We start from the raw sequence: 19,059 nt of genomic DNA on the forward strand, positions 1-19,059 counted from the left end.
TTGGGCACCCTGTGCCAGGCCTCACCACCCTCACAGGGAAGAATTCTTTCCTAAATTCATGGTTTATATACTTGAGGTTATTCCCTCTCCATCTGCTGCCTGCTCCTGCTTCCGTGATTTTGGCTGTGTGTTCACTCAGTGAAGGAACTGAGCAGGAATTAGCAGGCAGCTGCAGGCTGGAAGTGCCTGGGAAGGTGCACAGGGAGCAGAGGGGCTGTGGGAAGGTCACTTCTCTCTGTGCATTGTGCAGAGCAGGACAGCAGCAGTCCCAGGAGAGTTCAGGGTGGAAGGGACCACCTGGATTGTGTCCAGGTGGCTTTTGAGTGTCTCCAGGGAAGGAGGCTCCATCCCATCATCCATCACACGTCCCATCCCACTGACACTAACTCAGTGTGTCACATATTTCCCTTGACTTAGTGAATTTTCCTGGCTCCTGTTTTTATTTAATTTAGTGATTAAAATGCCCTTGGGGAATGAATCAGCTCGGGAACATTCCCAGCATTTGTTGTAACACACGGATCCTTCTGGGTGGTGCAGACACCACTGGGAACTCGCTGCCTACAGAGTGTTAATAATTTAGACCCTCACTCTATGAACAGAAGCCTTTCCAATCTTTATTAACATCCCTGGCATTTTTATTTCCAGAAAAACATGGAGGAGCCAATAGCCCTTCACGAGATGGACACCAGCAACGGGGTCCTGCTGCCCTTCTACGACCCAGACACCAACATCATTTACCTGTGTGGGAAGGTAAGGAGAGGCTTTGGAGGCACCTGGAGGGAGTGGTGCCTGTGGAATGTTCCCCAAAAAATCAGTGCTGCAGCAAATGTGGGGCTGTAAAGAGACCAGACTGCTCTGGAATGGGTTTGATCCTCACCCTGCATAACCTGGGAAGCACCTGGATGTTTCTTTGAGATGGATTAGGTAAAGCTGCTCCTAATGCAACAAGTTCCACACCGATGGCAAAACATTTCTGGTGTTGACCTTTCTGATTTTACACTGGTATGGGAGAAAGGTACATTTTGGGTGTTGTCCTCCTTGTTCTTGGAGATGCTGGAGCATGTGGTAACTCTTCTCTGTAATTTTGTGGGGTTAAATAATAGAAAACTGGAATTAGGTGCTCCTTTCTAAAAGCAGTTTGTAGGAATTTGGTGCTCACATGTGATGGACTCCTACAAATAGGAGCCAAAGCCAAGATGAGCAAGGAATTACAAAGGAGGATCCATACAAGTATGCTCATGAATTCCCATCTTTGTAGCAGCTGATGAGGAATATTTCGTTTCTATCTGCCATCTCTCCTGCAGTTTCAGAGACAGTGGTGTGGTAGAATTGCTTAGAATTAAGGATAAACTGGTTTATGGCCTTCCTGCCTGATTGTGGCAGGAGGTGAGGTGAGGAAGAGGCCGCTCCCAGCCTGGAAGCACGAGCTCAGTCCCTGTCCCACAGTGTTTGGAACAGGACTTTAAGGAATTGTTCAGTTGATGGACTCAGATTGTGGAGGGGATCAGCCTTGCTTCCAAAACAGCTGTGGGCTGTCCATGGCAGCATTCCTGGAAGGAAAGGCTGTTGGGAGCAGCAGTGTGGGCAGGGGGAACACAGGTCCTGCAGCCTCTGGAGGGTCTCCTGGGGTTCCTTGCAGGGTGACAGCAGCATCCGCTACTTCGAGATCACGGATGAGTCCCCGTACGTTCACTACCTCAACACCTTCAGCAGCAAAGAGCCGCAGAGGGGCATGGGGTTCATGCCAAAGAGGGGCCTCGACGTCAACAAGTGTGAGATTGCCAGGTGAGGAGAGCTCATCCCAGGGCTGGGGATTTCAGGGGTGGTTAAAGCAGCGGAGCGGTGAGCACGGGGCAGTCGTGGTTAGGAAAACCTGGGAAGGGCTGGAAATATCTCGGGATGTCACTGCAGTGGCTCCAGGAGGGAATATCATTGCTGCTTAGGAGCATGATCCATCTCTTCTTCCAATAAACAGGTGATAGGACAAGGGGAAATGTCCTCAGATATCAGGAACAATTTCTTCATAGAAAGGGTGGTCAGGCATTGGAAGGGGCTGCCCAGGGCAGGGGTGGAGTCCCCATCCTGGAGGGATTTTAACCGCCATGGATGTGGCAGTTGGGGACACGGGTTATAGTGGTCTTGGCAGTGCTGGGGCACAAGTGTGGGACTTGATGGTCTCAGGGATTTCTCTGCTGCCTTGGGGTAGCTCCTTTCTCATCTCCTCCATCTCCTTGATCCTCACTCCCTGTCCCACCTCTCCTTTTCCATGGCAGGTTCTTCAAGCTCCACGAGAGGAAGTGTGAGCCCATCATCATGACGGTTCCCCGCAAGGTGAGCACTGCCCTGGGGACAGGCTTTGGAGCCAGCTCCTGCCTCCCAAAGCTCCTGACTGATCCATGTCTCCTGCCTTGCAGTCTGACCTCTTCCAGGATGACCTGTACCCCGACACAGCCGGCCCAGAAGCAGCTCTGGAAGCAGAGGAGTGGTTCGAGGGGAAGAACGCTGATCCTCTCCTCATCTCCTTGAAGCACGGGTACATTCCAGGCAAAAACAGGGATCTCAAGGTGGTCAAGAAGAACATACTGGACAACAAACCTGCTGGGAACAAGAAGAGTGATCTCATAAATGCTCCAAAGAAAGCAGCGGATGCCTCAAACTCCGTGAGTAAACTCCAGGAATTTTGGGGGTGATGGCCTCAGGTGGGAATGCCAGTGACAGGACCTCAGGGAAGGGCTGGAGCTGTGTCAGGACAGGGTTGGGTTGGGTGTCTGGAAAAGGTTCTTCCCCCAGAGGCTGCTGGGGCACTGCTCAGGCTTCCCAAGGGATGTCACAGCCCCAAGGCTGCCAGAGCCCCAGGAGCATTTGGACAATGCTCTCAGGCACTGGTGGTGGGATTGCTGAGGTGTCCTGGGCAGGGCCAAGAGTTGGACTGGGTGATCTCTGTAGGTCCCTTCCCACTTGGGATATTCCATGATTCTGTGGGTCTAGTGCTTCTGTACATATGGAAGATTATTTGGAATTGTTTTTCTAAATCATGGAACCATTAAGGTTGGAAAAGACTTTCAAGATTCCCCAAGTCCAACCCTAATGCAGCACCTTGTTCACCACTAATCCCTGTCCTCAAACTGTGTCCTTTGGGACACAAAGTATGGCTTAAAGAGCAGGTAGTGGTCCTGGAGGAGTGCTGCTGGAGATGCTGCTCCATGCCCTGAGCATCCCAACTGTTCCAATCTGCCACACCCTCATCCCTCAGACAATCCCACTGGGAGGAGCCCTTTCCTTGGAAAACCCCAGAGCTCTCCTCACTCACCCTTCCTTCTCCTCCAGCAAAACGACGCCAAATTGGACGAGATTTTGAAGGAGCTGAAATCCATCAAGGACACGATCTCCAACCAGGACGAGCGCATCGCCAAGCTGGAGCAGCAGATGGCCAAGATCGCGGACTGACGGGGCCAGCCCAGGCACATCCCAGCTCCCAGTTCAGCCAGCAGCAGCCTGCAGCATTCCAGTACGAGCTTTCCTGTTCTAAATTCACAAGACAAGAGCCGATGATTTCAAGCCAAGCTTTTTAGTGAAAGATTTTTTTTTTTTTTTTGTTTCCCGATGTTCCGATGAGTTTCTGTGACTGTGTCAAAAACAAGGCAAAAACGAGAAGTGCTACTTTTACAGGTTTTTTGGGGGGGATTTTCCAGATGTTATTATGAATCCTTGAAAAACTAATCCGTTCTTGACTTCCAATGTCATGCCCCAATATCTTTTTTTTAGATTTAGGGACCAACGTCACATTGTTCTTAACCATTTTTTTTAGAGTTGCCAAAAAACAGAAAAAAAAAGCTTTTATTTTTCTTATTTGCCATTTTTGCAGTATTTGTGTTTCCATTCCAAGGGACAGGGGGTGTGGGGGGTGTTTACACTGTGCAGAGAACAAAGCTGAAGCTATTTTGTATAAATCCTCCATTTGGAACAATCAGGTGGGTTCCCTTCTCTTCCCTGTGGAATCCCCTTGGAGATGGGATCAGCTGCCTTTCCTGCTCCACAACATGTCCCCAGCCCCACTGGCTGACAGAAAAATACAAATACATCATTCTGAACAAGGGGATTTATTTCCTACTGAAGTTTTAAGCCAGCACTATGTTCCCATTTTCCTGCAGTCCCAAGGTTTGATTCCATGACCAAACTCACGCGTTTTACTTGCTCATTTTTATTTCCATTTCGAGGCAGAAGTGGCTTCCATACAGGAATGTTTTTTATCCATGGAGCATGGAGTTCCAGGTGAGCTGTGGGATGCCAGCAGCTCTTGCTGTAAATGTTTGTTCCTGCCCCGCAATGCTCCTGAGCTTATGGATTTTAAGGAACTTTTGGAATCCATCAGCCCCTCACACCAGTGCTTATGATAGGAATTTTCTGTGCTTCTAAGGCAGCATTAGCAGCAGAAAGGTGATTTTTCCGTGATAATTCTCCACCAACAGAATCCCTCTGTTGTTACTTTTTTATCATTTTCTCCTATCCAGCGTTTCCATTCCTGCCTCCCCCCTGCCATGCTGGAAAGCTTTGCAGGAAAGGATTTGTTCCCGGATCAGATGAGCGACCTCCAACCCCAAACCCCACCCTGCACCCCCAGCCCTTCAGAGCAGAAGGGACTGGGAGGGTGGATTTGATCCCAGTTTGGAGAACTGGTTTCTCACACAGCTCCTTTGGGATCCTGCAGGGAGAGGCCCTGTGAGTGCTCTAGGCTGGTGATTGAGCTCCTCCTGGAATTCCATGGAAGCTCAGCTCAGCAAAGCTGTGCTCAGGCAGGGTCTCCCCTGTGAAGGAGCTGTCAGGGATGGGGCAGGCTGGCTCCCTGCTCCCAGGCTGTGTCCTTGTGCTGGGAATGGGATCCAGGACACCCTGGAAAGCTGTGCTAAGCAGGATTGCTGCTGCCATTCGTGGCACAGCCCATCCCTGCAGTGCCAGGGAGTGCTGATAACCCATCCTGAGTCCAGAGGTGGGCAGAGACCATCAGGTGTCCAAGAGCTCTGGATCCCTGTCCCAGCTGGACTCTGTCCCTGCGGCAGCTCCGTGTGCTCCCACCTGGAGCATCCCGGTGGACACGAGTCCCTTCGTCCAGGCTGAAGTGATTTTTTTTTTATTTTCCATTAGTTTAGCTAGGAATTCTCCGATTTTCCATTTTTTCCCAGTGTTTGCATGTTCAGAACTTCCAGGTTAAGGATTCCCTGTTGTGGAGGGATGTGTGTGTGGAGGCGGAATCGGCCGAGGGACGTAGCTGGAGAGGCACGAGGACGGGATGGAGGAGACGGAGGATGTGGTGGGATTGCAGAGCAGGAAAGCTTCAGAAAAGTGGGATTTCTGTGTTTTAGGGACAAGTGGCATCCCCTGCCCTGTGCCTGTGGATCCACAATCCGGCCACTCCGGGTTCTTTGGCTGTTTGGTGACGTTTCTGTATTGCAGTAAATGCCTGAGATGTGTATTTTTATGGATTTTTTTTTTTTTTTTCTCTCGGAACCCAAGCCCGAAGGTCGTTCTCCCCACAGTGGTGATTTCTGTGTTGATTTGTACGTGTGACTTCAGGGTTGTGTGCTCGGGGACCTCGGGTTTGTTCCTAACATTGGAGGGAAATCATTTTTGGGAGCCGCTGGATTGAGGTGCCCCGGGGTGGGGGTGTGGGAGATTTTAGTTCCTAGCCTGTATTTTATTTAAATGAACTGATGCCTCGCCAGGCTCAACCGGAGTCAGTGCCTGAAGCTTTTTGTAGCCGTGATACCCGGGAGAGAACCAGCCCAGTCCGGAAAGACGCGCTCTTATAGAGCGACCAGAGTATCTGTCCAAATATTTGCTTCCATTTTCAAAAGATAAAAGTCATTGATTATAAACTGCCTCTGCTTGGCTTTTCCTTTGGCTTTTGACATCCTGCACCCGCCCCTGGCATTCCAGGTCTGATTGATGACGGGGATATGGAATGATGGACACTTGAGTGGGGGGGCTGTGGCTGAAGGGGTCCTTGGGGACATTCTGCTCTTGTCCCAGCACAGCCAGGGCCCATTCCTGGAGTCATCCTCACTGGTGATTCCCAGTGATGAACCCAAGAGCTTGGCTGGATGTGGGATGTGATGGCACAGAGGGGCTGGGGGATCTCGGGGTGGATGGGGGTGATTTGTTCCCAGGAAGGAGCAGCCCTGCTTGGGAACTCTACACCTGGATTTGGGTGCGGGGGCTCATTCTGTTCTTGCCCAGGTAAAATTCGTTTCCAGGCTGCAGGAAGTCTGGAAGGACTCAGAACCTGGGCTGGAAACAGCATCAATTACGCGGCCCAGGTCTGAGCTTTCTCGGGGCTGAGGCGTTTCAGGGGATGTTGCACAACCACCTTCAACCACCTCCGGAGCACCCCGACCCCGGCACCACCCAAAGCCGGGCAGGGATGCTCCCAGAGAGTCAACGCTCCCTGGGCACCATGGATCCATCCCAGGGATGCTCATCCCACAGCCCTGAGCCCCATTCCTTCCCTCTCCCAGCCCCCAGGCCGAGTGTTTGGGAGCAGGGACGGGCTGAGGTTTCCGAGGGCGGGGGGTTGTTGTCACCCCGAGCGCGTTTCTGCGGATGTGCCTCTTGCAGCACCTTCCTGCGGCTGCGACTGCGCCTCCTGCCCCAGAGCCTGCGGTTGGGGCGGGGGGTTTCCTGTCGTGCTAATGCCACGAGGCCGGGACAACACCCGGGACAACACCCGGGACAACACCCGGCAGCCCCCCGAGAGCCCCTCCGAGCATCCTGGGCATGGTGCAGAGAGGACCCCGGCACAAGGGCTGTGCAAAACATCAAGTCAGGCCCTCACCCTCCTCCTCCTTCTGTGCTAGGGCGTTTCCCATTTTTGAGGTATCTCAGGGCACCCTGGCCGCCTCCCTGGCCATGCCCACACCGTGCCCGGGGGGGCGGCAGCCCTGGCACCAGGTTTGCCGTCACTTCTGCTTTCGGGCCGACGCCAACCCCGGCGCGCAGCTGCTCCGCGGGGCCGAGCCGGGGGCTCCCACCAGGGCAGGAAGCCCCTCTTTGGGGTGCAGCCCACACCCTGCCACCCTCCCCGAGGGGTGCCCGCAGCCCCCCGGCTCTCGGTGGCCCCATTGTCGCCGTGACGTCCTTCCCCCCCGGGCTCTGGAAACCGCAGGCGCTTTTCCCGCCCCCTCCCTTCCCCGCCCGGCCGGAGGTGCAGGCGGAGGGTGGCCCACGACGCCCCGCGGGTGCCGGTGCCAGGGCTGCCCTCGCCCCCCGCGCCGGTGAGTCCTGCAATTGGGATCCGATTCATCAGCACAGGTGAGTCCTGGAGGGAAGGTGCCGGATCGGGGCTCGGCCCCGGGGATGCTCCGGGGGTGCTCAGGGTCCCTGAGGGTGCCACGCTCCGTGCTGGTCCCTGGGGGTTCGGGGAGGCGGGTGGGTGTTTTGGGGATGTGGGAGTCTCTTGGGGATGCTCGGAGCATTGAGCCGTGTCTGGATGCTGGTTGGGTGCGGATCCTCGGGGACCTCGGTGGCTTCCGCCGACCGGAGCTGCCGAAGGAGGAGGGGATTGGTGATGGGACAGGGGGATTTGGGGTGAGCTTGTGGTGGGTTCGCCTCTCCTGCTCCAGCACAGAGGCACAGGCTCATGGTGCCCTCAGCCCTGGAGCTCTGTGCCAGCCCGGCTGGAGGGGGAGGATGTACACTCCGGCGCGGGGGCTCTGTCAAAGCGCGGGTGACATCCCTGTGGTTTCATTTCCACTCGGACACTCATCCTGCAACTGCCCCATCCTGCAGCAGCCGCCTCCATCGCGGCTGATTTCCCATTTCCAGACACTCAACTTCCTTATCAAAACTTGCCCCTGGAGCAGAGCCACCGGCGCCGAGCTCCCGCAGGTGGGGGCTGTGGCAGGAGGAGCTCTCTGGGTGCATCCTCCATCGCCCCAGACAAGAGGGCTCCTCTCCAGAGTGGGAGGAGGATCCTCGGTTGGAATGTGATCCCGCGTTGGGGCAATTCCATGCTGAGCATTCTCCCGCGGGGAGCAGGACCCCGATGTCACCTGCCCTTTCTGTCCCCTGCAGGTCCCATGGCGCTGGGCCGGGCCGTGCTGGTGCTGCTGGTGCTGAGCCCCCTGTGGGCGTGTGGGGCTGAGCCGCTGGAGCCGGGGCTGCCCCAGGGCAGGCAGTGGGTCTGGGGGACAGCCAAGCCCCTGCCCCTGTCTCGTGAGAAGAGGGATGACAGTGGGCAGGAGCTCAGTGCCACCACGATGATCAGCAGTGACAAGAGCGATGGTGGCTCTGCGCCGCCGCCACCATCCGGCACCACGGCCATCCTGCTCCGTGTGCCAGCCACAGCCCATCCCCTGGATGACTCCCCCGAGCCTGAGCTGCTCCTGAGCTCTGCAGCACCAGTGCCCAGCTCCAACGCCAGCCTGCTCCAGGTGCTCGCATTGTCCACCACACCCGAGCCTGTGGATGAGTCAGATTCCGCTAAACCTGATTTACTGGAGGACTCTGTGGCACCAGCAGCGCCCAGCGCCAGCACCAGCCTGCTCCGGGTGCCTGTAGTGCCCACCACAGTTGATCCCATGGATGAGACAGATCCCCCTGATCTCGACCTGCTCCTGAGCTCTGCCCCACCAGCAGCAGCCAGCACCGAGGCCAGCCGGGCACTCGTGGTGCCAACCACAGCGGATGCCATGGATGAGACCGATTCCCCTGCTCCCGATCTGCTGCCAGCCTCAGAGCCTGGCGCACCGTCTGCAGCCCAAAAGAGCATCATCACCACCACCCCCAGCCGGCTCATGCCACCCATCGAGGAGGACACAGTGACTGATGGCCTGGACAGCAGCTCCTCCACCGGGCCACCCTCAACAGCTCCCCCAGCCTTTGTCCTCCCCACCACGGGCAACAAGAAACCCAAGAAATCCGGAGTTCCGCCTGCACCGACCCTTCCGGCCTTTTGGGACACTACGCCGGCGGGCACCGAGGTGCCCTGGGACTCCAGCGGGGTGATGAGCAAATGCCTGCTGGCCATCCTGGTGCTGGGGCTGGTGGCCGCCGCCTTCCTGGTGTCCACGGGGGTGCTGGGGACGCTGCTGTGGCGGCGGACGCGGACGGGTGAGCGCCGCTTCAGCCGCACCGAGATGGTTTGTATCTCCTCGCTCCTGCCCGACGCCGAGGTGGCCGCCGGCCCCCGGCCTGTCCCGGCCCGGCGGCACAAGCTGCTGCTGCCCGACGGCAGCTCCGATCCCGATGGAGACAACCTGACTCTGAGCAGCTTCCTGCCGGAGCACTCCTGAGCCCCAGGGATGTCTCCCGCATCCCACGGCGCTGCGTGCCCGGTCCCCAGTGGGGCCGCCGGCAGGGGACCCCCTGTCCCCCGGTGTTTCAGCTTGGAACAGTATCATCGAGCTGCCAGCTCAGCCCTCGAGGCCCATCCCATTAAAAAATTACCCGGGCGTGGTGGTCTCTTCCTGGCAAGTCTGGCACCCCTCAGCCCCTTCCCCGCCGCGCCGCCTGCCCACATCCTGCTGCCCAAATTTCGCTTCTCCATCCTCCCCCTCAAGCCCCTGGGGGAGCAGAAACGAAAACGGCGGCCACCCCTCGGCGGACAGGGACCAGACCCCGGGTCCTCTTCCCCGCGTGGCTCGGGCTCGTGGGAGCTGGAAGGGCGGTGGGGAGGACGGGGCGGAAGCGGACAGGCGACAGCGACAAGGACAGGGACAGGACGGGTGCGCTCGTGGCACATGTTCCTGCCTGCGGTCGCTGCAGCGAGGCGGGGACGCCTCCGGAGCCGCCGCTGCCTGTCAGGTGCTCGGCCCCGGGGCCGCAGGGTCTCGGCATCGTCCGGCAGCGCTGGCACCGGCTGGGACTGGGAATAGGAGGGATGGGGAAAGCACGTCCGTGAGAGGCCAGCGAAGGTCCCACCATTTCACCCACTCAGGCAGGTGTCAGTCACCCTACATCCCCATCCGTGCTGTGACCAGGTTCAATGTCCCCATCTCTCCATCCCCACCCCTGCCAAATTCAGCATTCCCACTCCCACATCCCCATTCCTACATCCCCATATCCCTTCCCCACGTCCCCAGGCTTGCAGCCTCCTCGAAGGCCACTCTGGGCTGTCTGTCCAGTGGGAATTGGCAGCGTGGTCGTTCACCTGCAACCCGGCCCTGCTGCCTGTTTACATTCACACTGTGCTTGGGATATTTTCCATCTGGATCCTGGCAGCTGCACGGCCCCGCTCCGGCTGTGAATGTAAATGTTTACGGGTGAGTCAGCCGGGCCAGGGGACCCACAGCTGGTGACCGTGACCGTCCCCACACAGGACACCCTGGCCGTGGGCTCCTTGCTGATGCCACCCTGCTGTGTCACACTGTGTCCCCACCCCAGTGCCCTGCCAGCCAAAGCAGCCACGAGGAAGGAGGGATGCTCCCATCCCCACCCTGGCTTCACCCCAGAGCGGCTCATCCACCCTCTGCCCGCCCTGAGGATGAGGCTGGTATGTCCTGAGGAATTGGATGTGTGCAGATCCCAGGGATTGCTCCAGTTTTCCCAGCCCTGTGCCGGCCGCTCTCCAGCAGGAGCGCAGCGAGGAGGAACTTTCCTCCACCGCAGGAGCGGGGGCCGGCTGCCGGGAGCCGGGAATCGCCCTATTTGGCGCAGTCAGCAGGTCCTGTCGGGCTGCCATCACCCACCTCACGGCACAGGAATTCACGGGAAGCCTGCGCGGTGTCACAGCAGGATCCTCAGGGATCCCGCCGGACAGGGGAGGGTCGAGTGTGGTGGGGTGGCACCGGGCTGTGGTGGGTGACAGGGGGCTGGGGGTGGCACCTGGCTGTGGTGGGTGACAAGGGGTCGAGGGTGGCACCTGGCTGCTGTGGGTGACAAGGGGCCAGGAGTGGCACAGTCCCACGCACGACGCTGCACGTGGAGCCCCACACGCGTCGTGCAGCTCTGCAGGACGGGTCCCCTCCGGGTATTTTGCTGGCACAGCAAAGCGCAGCCCGGGGAAGCAAATTAGAAGCAGAGCGAGGCTGAATTGCCTCAAATTGCCGGTTCCCCGGGCGGGCCGTGCCGCCGAGCCCAGCCCTGTGCGGCCCCGCGTTCCTGCTGCCCCAAATTACACAGCGGGGCCGGGCGGTCCCGACCCTGCCCAGCTCCGAGGGGCCGGGCCCGCGCCCGCGGCGGGCAAAAACGGCATCCTAATGGGCGGTGGGAGCTGGCACCGGGAACTGGGACCGGGATCCCGGCTGCGAGGGTGGGGACGCTGGGCAGGGAGGGAATGGGGATCTTGGACGAGAGGAAATGGAAATACTGGGCAGGGATGGATGAGGAGTCTGAGCGATGAAGGGTGGGAACCGTGGGCAGGGTGGGATGAAGATGCTGGACAAGGAGGAATGGAGACTCCGGGCAAAGCAGGATGGAGATCCTGGCTAGGGTGGGATGGGATTCTTGGATGTGTGGCAATGGGGACTCTGGACGATGTGGGATGCAGACCCTGGGCAGGGCGGAATGGAAACCCTGGACAAGGAGATTGAACCCAGCGCTGGGCGCCTGGGGGGAAGCTCAGCCCCATCCCCACCTGCAGGAGCAGGGCCGGATGCTGCTGGAGCTCCTCCAGGCCGCCCTCAACCCCGGCCTCCTCTCGCCTTTCCCCCTTCCCCTCTAAGATTTCATCATTGAGCACTTAAGGCCGGGAAAAGCCGCCCCAGCAGCTGCTGGGAGCCGCCGGGACAGCCAGACGGACGGAGCTTTTATTTCGGGGAGCCGCGACGCCGGCGGAGACGCAGGAGAAACCCCGGCGGCGCCAGCTCCCCTCCGGCCGAGGGGACAGAATCCTTCACCCCCCACCCCGCGGGGGTCACGGTCCCCCGGCGCTGGCCATGGCTTTTTGGGGGGTCTGGCAGGTCCCCAGAGAAGAGCAGAGGAAAATAGCAACAGGATGAGGTCACGCAGCGGCTGCAGCCTCTTGAGCAATCTCAGGCCAGGCCGAGGGGACCAGGGCAGGGGGAGAGAGCTTTGAGGGGGGCTCAAGAGATGCCCCCAGACCCCCAAACTGGACACCAGGACCCGGGGAGCTGAGCAGCAGCTGTGTTTGTCTGGGGAACCAGGGGGACCCTCGCCTGTACCCCATGGCAGAGGTGCCCAGGCCAGAGCATTCCCAGGCTGGGATTTTTAGGAAATGCTCTCCTGAAATTAAGGTGATGGTCCCAAGCCATGTTTGCCCAACTGCCTCAGTAATGCCAGAGCCCACATCCCTCACTGTGCCCCTTGGACCCTTAGATGGGCTCTTTATCCTCACCTTCGTGGGTAAAAACAACACTAAAAACAAGCTCCTGTGTGACCCCCATCCCCGCTTGCACCCCAAAATGTGGCCCCTTCCGGGGTTATGATGGGGAGCACCATGGCTTCTCTGGTGACGGGATAAGCCAGGAAACACCCCCAGCCCCAGCTGGAGTTCATCTGGGAGGGGGCTGGGGGCTGCCTGCCTTTCCCTGGCCTCCCACACCCCCTCCCCATCCCGCCTGTAATGAGAACAAGCTGGTCCCGGGCTGCGACGCAGGAGGAGGAGGAGAAGAAGGAGGAGGAGAAGAGGGAGAAGGAGGAGGCTCCGTCCCAGCAGGCTGCAGAAAGGGGCTCGAGGTGTGTGGGACAGATCCCGTCTTCCCGGCTCCCTCCTGCCGGCTGCGGGCGAGGTGAGGATCCTACTGGATGTGTCAAGCTGCTCCCCAATTTTTGGGTGGCTCTAGAACAGGGCACAGGCTGTCCCACTGCCGGGAGTGCTGCGGTGAGGGCTGGGCATGGTCCCCACGGCGGGACATGGGATGGAGTCGGCCACATGGCTGCATTCCTGGGCAGGAATCGGAGCGTGCTGCGTCTGGACAACACCAAAACTGTGAATTTCTGGAGCGGCTGGGAAACGGAGCTGGGAACGAGCTGAGGGTCTGGGGGTGGGCAAGGAAGGGGCTGGAATGGGATCGGGATGTGGGTGGAAGGCTGGCCATGCCCGTGGTGCCAGGCCCTGCTCTTGGCACTGCTTTGGGCTTTGCTCAGCCCCTCCATGGCCGCGGCTGCTCCTCAGCTCCAAGGGCTGCCGGGGAATTGATGCCATCCCCATCCCGGGACCCCTTTCCCGCCGAGGGGCCCCTGTCGGGGGTGAAGAGGAGGATGCAGGGGCTCATCTCAGCCCCTCAAACCCTTCATTCTGCCGGTGCTGGTCAGTGCTGTGACCCCACGGCTGCAGCAGTGCCTGTGGGGAGCCGGGAGGGTTGGGGGTCAGGGGCACCTCCCACCTCTGCTGCCTTTTTTTGCACTGGATTAATGGAAACCAGATTGTGCAGCCGAGAGAGAGCCTGGAAGCCAAATCCTGCTGCTGGAGTCCCTCTCGGTCTGTACAGCTGCTGCCTTGGGTTCGTTTGGGGGGAAAATGGGATGTGGGTTGGGATTTGGGGAGCCTGAGGTTGGAGAATTGTCATTGAGGGGGTCCCTGCTGCTGGACCTGGGGAGCTGCTTCCTGAGACCTCCCCATGGAGCCGTGTGGAGGGGAAGAGCCCTGGGAACAGCTCGATGGAGTTACGTGGCGTGGCACGCGTTGATGTCCCTCGGGAATGTCTCGCGACGTGGTGGAGACGGTCACGTCCCTCTCCCAAATCCCGTGGGGTGCAGGGGCTCACCCCGGTCATTGCTCCAGGGAGGGAAGCGCGTGTCCTGTGTCCTACAGCACACTGTGGGCTGTGGAATGGGACAGATGCAGCCCCATCTGGTGAGGAGCACGGCACAGGGATGGAGCCGGCCTTCCCCCCTTCACCAGGGACACTCAGGCAGCTGCATTCCCTGCACCTCAGCTCCGGGGCTGCCCCTTTGTCGCACACCCCATCCCTGCTCCACTCAACCCCCATGGTGGCACCGGGGTGAAATCCTGCCCCAACCTATTTTTAGCTGTGCTCCAGCTGGGAATTAACGGTCTGGGACGGGCAGTTGGGAAATGCCTCTTGCTTTGGGCCCAGCCCCTTTGTAGCGTTGCCTGTGTCAAAGTTTCCACTGCAAACCTCCATTTTTTCAGGAATTCTCTAATCAGCCAAATGACCGTTGTCTGGAGCCGGGCGCTGGCAGCAGCCCCGGTCCCCGGGCCTTGAGCAATCCCACCCAGCTGGCTTCCAGCTGTGCCCTTGGAAAACAAACGGAGCCCCTCGCTCTGTCAGGGCGAGAAAACTGAACTGCCTTTCTACCTCCATAAGGAAATTCAGGAGGGTGAGGGCTGGCTTGGTGGGCTCAGCTCTGGGATTCTAACATGTCCCCCCTCCCCTCTGCATCCCACAGGTCTCCTGCACGAATCCTGGGAATGGGCTCAGCCATGGGCACGTGGTTGCTGCTCTTGGTGCTGCTGGTGGCAGCCCCGGCACAGGCGGCAGCGCCCCGGCAGCGCCCGGTGCTGCCAGACACCGCGGGCAGCGGGGACGGGGACGAGGCATCGGCCACTCTGCCCGCCCAGCCCGTCACCCCCCAGATCAGCCCCACGGTGGGGGACATGCCGGGGACCACGGTGACCAACAGCTCGGCGCCGGGCGTGCTGGACGGGCTGGTGGACTTCTTCAAGGAGTACCTGCTGCTGGTGGTGGTGGTGGGCTCGCTGTCCTTCGTCCTCCTCTTCATCATCTGCGCCGCCGTCATCGTCCGGCAGAAGCACAAGGCCTCCGCCTACTATCCCTCCTCCTTTCCCAAGAAGAAATACGTGGATGTGCGGGACAAGTCGGGGGGAGAGCGGGCCTTCAGCGAGGTGCCCGACAGAGCCCCCGAGGCCGGCGCGGAGGAGCCGCTGGACGGCAGCCGGCAGCTCCAGGCGGACATCCTGGCTGCTGCCCAGAACCTCAAATCCCCCCACAAGGCGCCGCTGGCCAACGGGGCCCAGGGCGAGCAGAATTCCCCTCAGGAGGAGGAGAAGGAGGAGGAAGAGAAGGAAGGAAAGAAGTTGGGGGATGAGCAACCCAAGTCTCCTGCCCAAAATCCAGGCACGGAGGAAGCGGGGAGTGCAGGAAGCAAGGAGACCCCTGGTGCATCCCAGGATGGCTGCCAGGCTCCCTCTGGGATGTGAGGCAGGGACACAGTCCCGGGCAAGCCTGAGGAGCTGCTGGCTTGGGACACGAGATGGACACGGTGGATCAGGCTCCGTACGTACGTGGTGGCTCAAGGAAGCCCCGATGAAGATCCCATTCCCCCCCAGCTCCCCCAACCCTCGTGCTGATGGGATGCTCATGGGGGGGATTTGCCAGCTGGTGGTTTTCCCCAGCACTGGAATGCCGTCAGCCCCAGCTCCTGCTGCCCAAGGGGCTTCTCCCACCCCAGGCACTAGGTGGGTGCATTAACCCAGCTCCAGCTCTGCCCCCACTGTGCCACCAGCTTCCTCCCAAATGTTATTTTAATCAGCAGCAGCAGCAGCCTGGTCTGTGCCAGGCTCCTGGCTGGGAGCTGTGTTCCTCGGGGAAGAGGGATGGGACCAGGGCTGGAGGCCTGTAGGACATGGGTCAGCTTTGCCCATGGCCACTCGTAAGAAAGAGGGATGAGGATTTAGGGACAAGGACCCTCCTTTCCTTTTTCCACCCCAGAGCCCAGCTGGATTTTTGCCTCACTTCCTGAACCCCTTCAGCTAGAAATAAACGTTTCTTCCGCACAGCTCCTCTCCCCGTGTGTCTCTGCAGCTGTGGGGTGGCCAGGGGACAGCTCCCGTGTCCCTGTGCTCCTCCAGGGGCAGGGGAGCCCTGAGCAGGGTGTTATCAGCCCCCACATCAGCACATCACGTGCCCTTCCAAGAAACCTTTATCTTGTACCCACAGCTGTGGGGCCGAGGGCGGGCTGTGGAGGATTCAGCCATGGCACTGGGGTGTGGCTGCTGCAGTGGGGACAGCAGTGAAACCTGGAAAGGTGAGAGGCTGTTCTGCCTCAAAAGCAGCACAACCCCACATCCCTGTATCCCTGTGTTTTATCTCATTATGTCCCTGCCTCAGGACAACCTTCCCTTGGGAGGAGTGTGCCAGCACAAAGAGCTGATTTTGCCCTAAAGCAGATGTGAAGTTTCCCTGATTTTCTTTTAAACTGGGAAACAGCAGGATTGTTCCATGAGGGGGAGGCACGTTCCTCACTGCTGGAGGGTGCCAGGAGCTGAGGAACCACAAGAGGGACCTTGTGAGTGGCAAACTCGCAGCAATGTGTGACCTCTGTGTTAAAAATTACAAATATCGTGCCCAGATGGAGCAGAATGAGACGATTTTTTTAAATGTGGTTTTAAATTTTTAACAACACCTTCAGTATGAAAAATGGGAAGTGAAGTGTCTTGTAGGGGGTTAGAAGGTAAATAAGTGAGGTTGGCCAATGTGTTGTCTGCTTGGTTTGGAAATACTCTCCCAGAAAAGAGGAACTCTGGGAGCTCCCCCTCAGCTCTGCTATTCCCCACCAGGGTTCCAGTCTGAGGCTCTATTTTATAGAATCTTGGAGTGCTTTGGGTTGGAAGGAGCCTTAAGGGTCATCCAGTTGCAAACCCTTTCCTTGGGCAGGGACACCTTCCTCTAGCCCAGGATTTACAGCTGTAAGAGAGCACCTGGTGAGTGAAAAAGTGGAATTCTTAAAACACCCCAAAATTCAGGCTGTTCCTCAAACAAGAGGTTCAAAAATTAAGCAGTGACAGGATAGGAGCAGAAACCACCAGTGTTTCCTGGCCACTTTTCCCTTTGGCACCTGCAAAGGGTCCGAGAACTCCAAGAGCAGGAATTTGCCCCCGGATTGCGAAACCAACCCTGACGCAGACGGAGCCAAGGGCGGCCCCACAGCTCTCACACACACATCCAAATCAGGGCAACAATTCCCACCAAATTCCATGAAATATTAGGCAAAACTAGACATCTTCCCAAAAAAAATAAAAATAAAAGTGCAGCCCTTCCAGTACCGGACAGCGGGGTTTTGTCTCCGGAGCAGAGTCTTCCCACGGCATTCCCGAGGGAACGGGAGCCCCCATCCACATGAGCACTACAGAGTGGCTGGACACCACAGGGACACTTTGTGCATAACTTGTGCGTATCTTACAGCTTGAGTAGTGCACAGGGTCCTACTACAGCTCGGGAATTGCACTGCAGAGTGAGCAGGGAGGAGGGGAAGCTGAGCAGGCAGTTCAGGCATTGTCGGCTTTTTTGTCCGATTCTCTGTTGGGCTCCTGCTTCAGTTTGTAATCAGCCAAGGCAGCCTTGATGGCATCTTCAGCCAGCACTGCAAAGCAAAAAAAAAAAAAAAAAAAAAGTCAACCAAAAGAGGGTTTTAAGGACAATTCAAGGGCTTTTAGGACGAAAGATGAGGTAAAAGGAAAAGCGGGCAGCAGTGAGCTAACAAGATCAGCAGACTGATCTTAGGAGTAGAAGCTGAATGGAATTCCTGAAATACTGAATTCCTACAGTGCTGACTTCCATGTAATATAACTTCATACAATAATGTAATTCAGAATCTGGTCATTTATTATCAGTCTGCTGAGCCACGGGCTCCAAAATATTGAAATGACCTGAACGTTCTTGAATTAACCCAAAAATGTGAAGAAGTTTTCTCTTAAGGACAACATCACGCAGAAACTGTGTGGAAAACAGCATCTAGAAGCAACTGTGGTATTCCCAGAGTATGTGAGATGCAGGGTTTTCACTTACTGGAGCAGTGCAGTTTGACAGGGGGAAGGCAGAGTTCCTTGGCAATATCTGTGTTCTTGATTTTCAGCGCTTCGTCAACCTGAAACACAGGCAGAGATGGTCACAGGCTGCTGTTTGTGTTTGCTAAGAAGGTTTAGTGCTCCAGAGCCAGCAGAATCCACAGGGGAAATCAGCTCAGCTGCCCAGGGCAGGGAGGGATGTGGGAATTAAGGAATGCCTGACTGACATATCAGTGTCACAGACTGTCCCCACTTGGGCTGCTCCAAGTCTGTTCATCCTCTATCACAACACTGAGGTGCATTTACTGCTGGTAGATAAACCAATCTAACTGATCTTAAGGCTCCCTGTAACTAAAATTTCTGTTATCAGCCTGGTATTGCTCATTGCATAATACACAAAGTAATTTCCTGGTGGAATTGCTCAAAAACATGTGGATGTGGCACTTGGGGACATGGTCAGTGGTGGAGCTGCCAGTTCTGGGTAAGAGTTGGACTTGATGTACTCAGTGGACTTTTCCAACCTTAATGATTTCTTGATGGTTGCTGAAAAAGACAATTATTGCCCTACAAATGAAACCCGGACAGCGCTGGCAAGTCACTTCTACAGCACAAAGTAGTGCAGGGACTCCCTGGAGAGCACTTCTTACACGATCCCTACAGAGAACACAGGCACATGGGAAGCTCTGAAGCTCTCCCGGAGCTCCCTCACCGTTTTCCCTTTGACCCACTCCGTGGCCAGCGAGCTGGAGGCGATGGCTGAACCGCAGCCAAAGGTTTTGAAGCGAGCATCCACGATCTTGCCGTTCTCGTCCACTTCCACCTGTGGGAGCATTTTGGGGACATTTCAGCGCCCGGTTCAGCCCAGCCGGGCCCCGGGGAGCGGGACTGGCCCTGCCGCGGGCACAGGGCACGGCCGGGGCGGGCATGAGGGAAGCCAATGTTGTCCCCTGAGGGGACACGGGAGGTTTCACCCTCGCAACAGCCCCATGTGACCCCACCCAGCAGCCAGCGGGCCCCCAAGGTCACCTGCAGCTTCATGACATCGCCGCAGGCCGGGGCGCCCACCAGGCCGGTGCCCACGTTCTTGGCATTGCGGTCAAGGGAGCCGACGTTGCGCGGGTTCTCGTAGTGATCCACCACCTGCCAAGACACAGCGTCAGCGAGTGCCAGCGAGTGTCACCCCGCGCCCCCACCCTGTCCCTCCTCGTGTCCCGCTCGCCTCTCACCTTCTTGTGGTAGCCCACCGCGGCCGGGGCCGGCCCGGGCCGGGGCCGCAGCAGCGCCGCCCCCGCCGCCCTCAGCGCCGCCATCTTAACTGAGGGGAGGAGCGGGGTCCGAGTCCCTTTTATAACCTCGGGCGGGTTGGCCGCGCCCCAACCACGCCCCTTCGCCTC

At 58.0% G+C, this 19,059-nt stretch overlaps 4 protein-coding genes across 6 annotated transcripts in view; 3 read left to right on the forward strand and 1 right to left on the reverse strand.

Moving 5' to 3' along the window:
- CORO1C (coronin 1C) overlaps positions 1 to 5,873 on the forward strand; it is a 48,947-nt gene extending 43,074 nt beyond the window's left edge. For all 3 annotated transcript variants that reach the window (XM_066331573.1, XM_066331574.1, XM_066331575.1), the window contains exons 7-11: positions 646 to 750; positions 1,640 to 1,785; positions 2,274 to 2,331; positions 2,415 to 2,660; positions 3,328 to 5,873. In XM_066331573.1, coding sequence (XP_066187670.1) covers positions 646 to 750; positions 1,640 to 1,785; positions 2,274 to 2,331; positions 2,415 to 2,660; positions 3,328 to 3,447 — 675 coding nt within the window. In that variant the 3' untranslated portion in view covers positions 3,448 to 5,873. The remainder of the gene's footprint in view (positions 1 to 645; positions 751 to 1,639; positions 1,786 to 2,273; positions 2,332 to 2,414; positions 2,661 to 3,327) is intronic.
- Positions 5,874 to 6,994: 1,121 nt separating this feature from the next.
- SELPLG (selectin P ligand) lies at positions 6,995 to 9,446 on the forward strand. Its single transcript, XM_066331582.1, has 2 exons — positions 6,995 to 7,305; positions 8,068 to 9,446. Exon 2 carries the CDS (start codon positions 8,073 to 8,075, stop codon positions 9,285 to 9,287), a length of 1,215 nt encoding a protein of 404 aa, XP_066187679.1. The 5' UTR covers positions 6,995 to 7,305; positions 8,068 to 8,072; the 3' UTR covers positions 9,288 to 9,446.
- A 1,790-nt stretch (positions 9,447 to 11,236) lies between these two features.
- Positions 11,237 to 15,657, forward strand: TMEM119 (transmembrane protein 119). The gene is made up of 2 exons (XM_066331583.1): positions 11,237 to 12,683; positions 14,308 to 15,657. Exons 1-2 carry the CDS (start codon positions 12,271 to 12,273, stop codon positions 15,077 to 15,079), a joined length of 1,185 nt encoding a protein of 394 aa, XP_066187680.1. The 5' UTR covers positions 11,237 to 12,270; the 3' UTR covers positions 15,080 to 15,657.
- A 1,183-nt stretch (positions 15,658 to 16,840) lies between these two features.
- Positions 16,841 to 19,043, reverse strand: ISCU (iron-sulfur cluster assembly enzyme). Its single transcript, XM_066331584.1, has 5 exons — positions 18,892 to 19,043; positions 18,692 to 18,805; positions 18,375 to 18,485; positions 17,667 to 17,745; positions 16,841 to 17,241 (listed from the first exon to the last, which is right to left on the reverse strand). Exons 1-5 carry the CDS (start codon positions 18,973 to 18,975, stop codon positions 17,147 to 17,149), a joined length of 483 nt encoding a protein of 160 aa, XP_066187681.1. The 5' UTR covers positions 18,976 to 19,043; the 3' UTR covers positions 16,841 to 17,146.
- Positions 19,044 to 19,059: the final 16 nt, after the last annotated feature.

The sequence above is a fragment of the Sylvia atricapilla genome, chromosome 17 (genome assembly GCF_009819655.1).
Source record: "Sylvia atricapilla isolate bSylAtr1 chromosome 17, bSylAtr1.pri, whole genome shotgun sequence".
In the NCBI taxonomy this organism is placed as follows: Eukaryota; Metazoa; Chordata; class Aves; order Passeriformes; family Sylviidae; genus Sylvia; species Sylvia atricapilla.

What these genes read in the sequence shown, in the direction of transcription:
- SELPLG (XM_066331582.1), top strand. Translation starts at nt 8,073, where the DNA reads ATGGCGCTGGGCCGGGCCGTGCTGGTGCTGCTGGTGCTGAGCCCCCTG.
- TMEM119 (XM_066331583.1), top strand. Translation starts at nt 12,271, where the DNA reads ATGGGCTCTTTATCCTCACCTTCGTGGGTAAAAACAACACTAAAAACA. An exon ending in TCCTGCCGGCTGCGGGCGAG is followed by an intron (nt 12,684 to 14,307) that starts GTGAGGATCCTA and finishes TGCATCCCACAG; the next exon opens with GTCTCCTGCACGAATCCTGG.
- ISCU (XM_066331584.1), bottom strand. Translation starts at nt 18,975, where the DNA reads ATGGCGGCGCTGAGGGCGGCGGGGGCGGCGCTGCTGCGGCCCCGGCCC. An exon ending in AGTGGGTCAAAGGGAAAACG is followed by an intron (nt 17,746 to 18,374) that starts GTGAGGGAGCTC and finishes CCTGTGTTTCAG; the next exon opens with GTTGACGAAGCGCTGAAAAT. An exon ending in TGTCAAACTGCACTGCTCCA is followed by an intron (nt 17,242 to 17,666) that starts GTAAGTGAAAAC and finishes TTTGCTTTGCAG; the next exon opens with TGCTGGCTGAAGATGCCATC.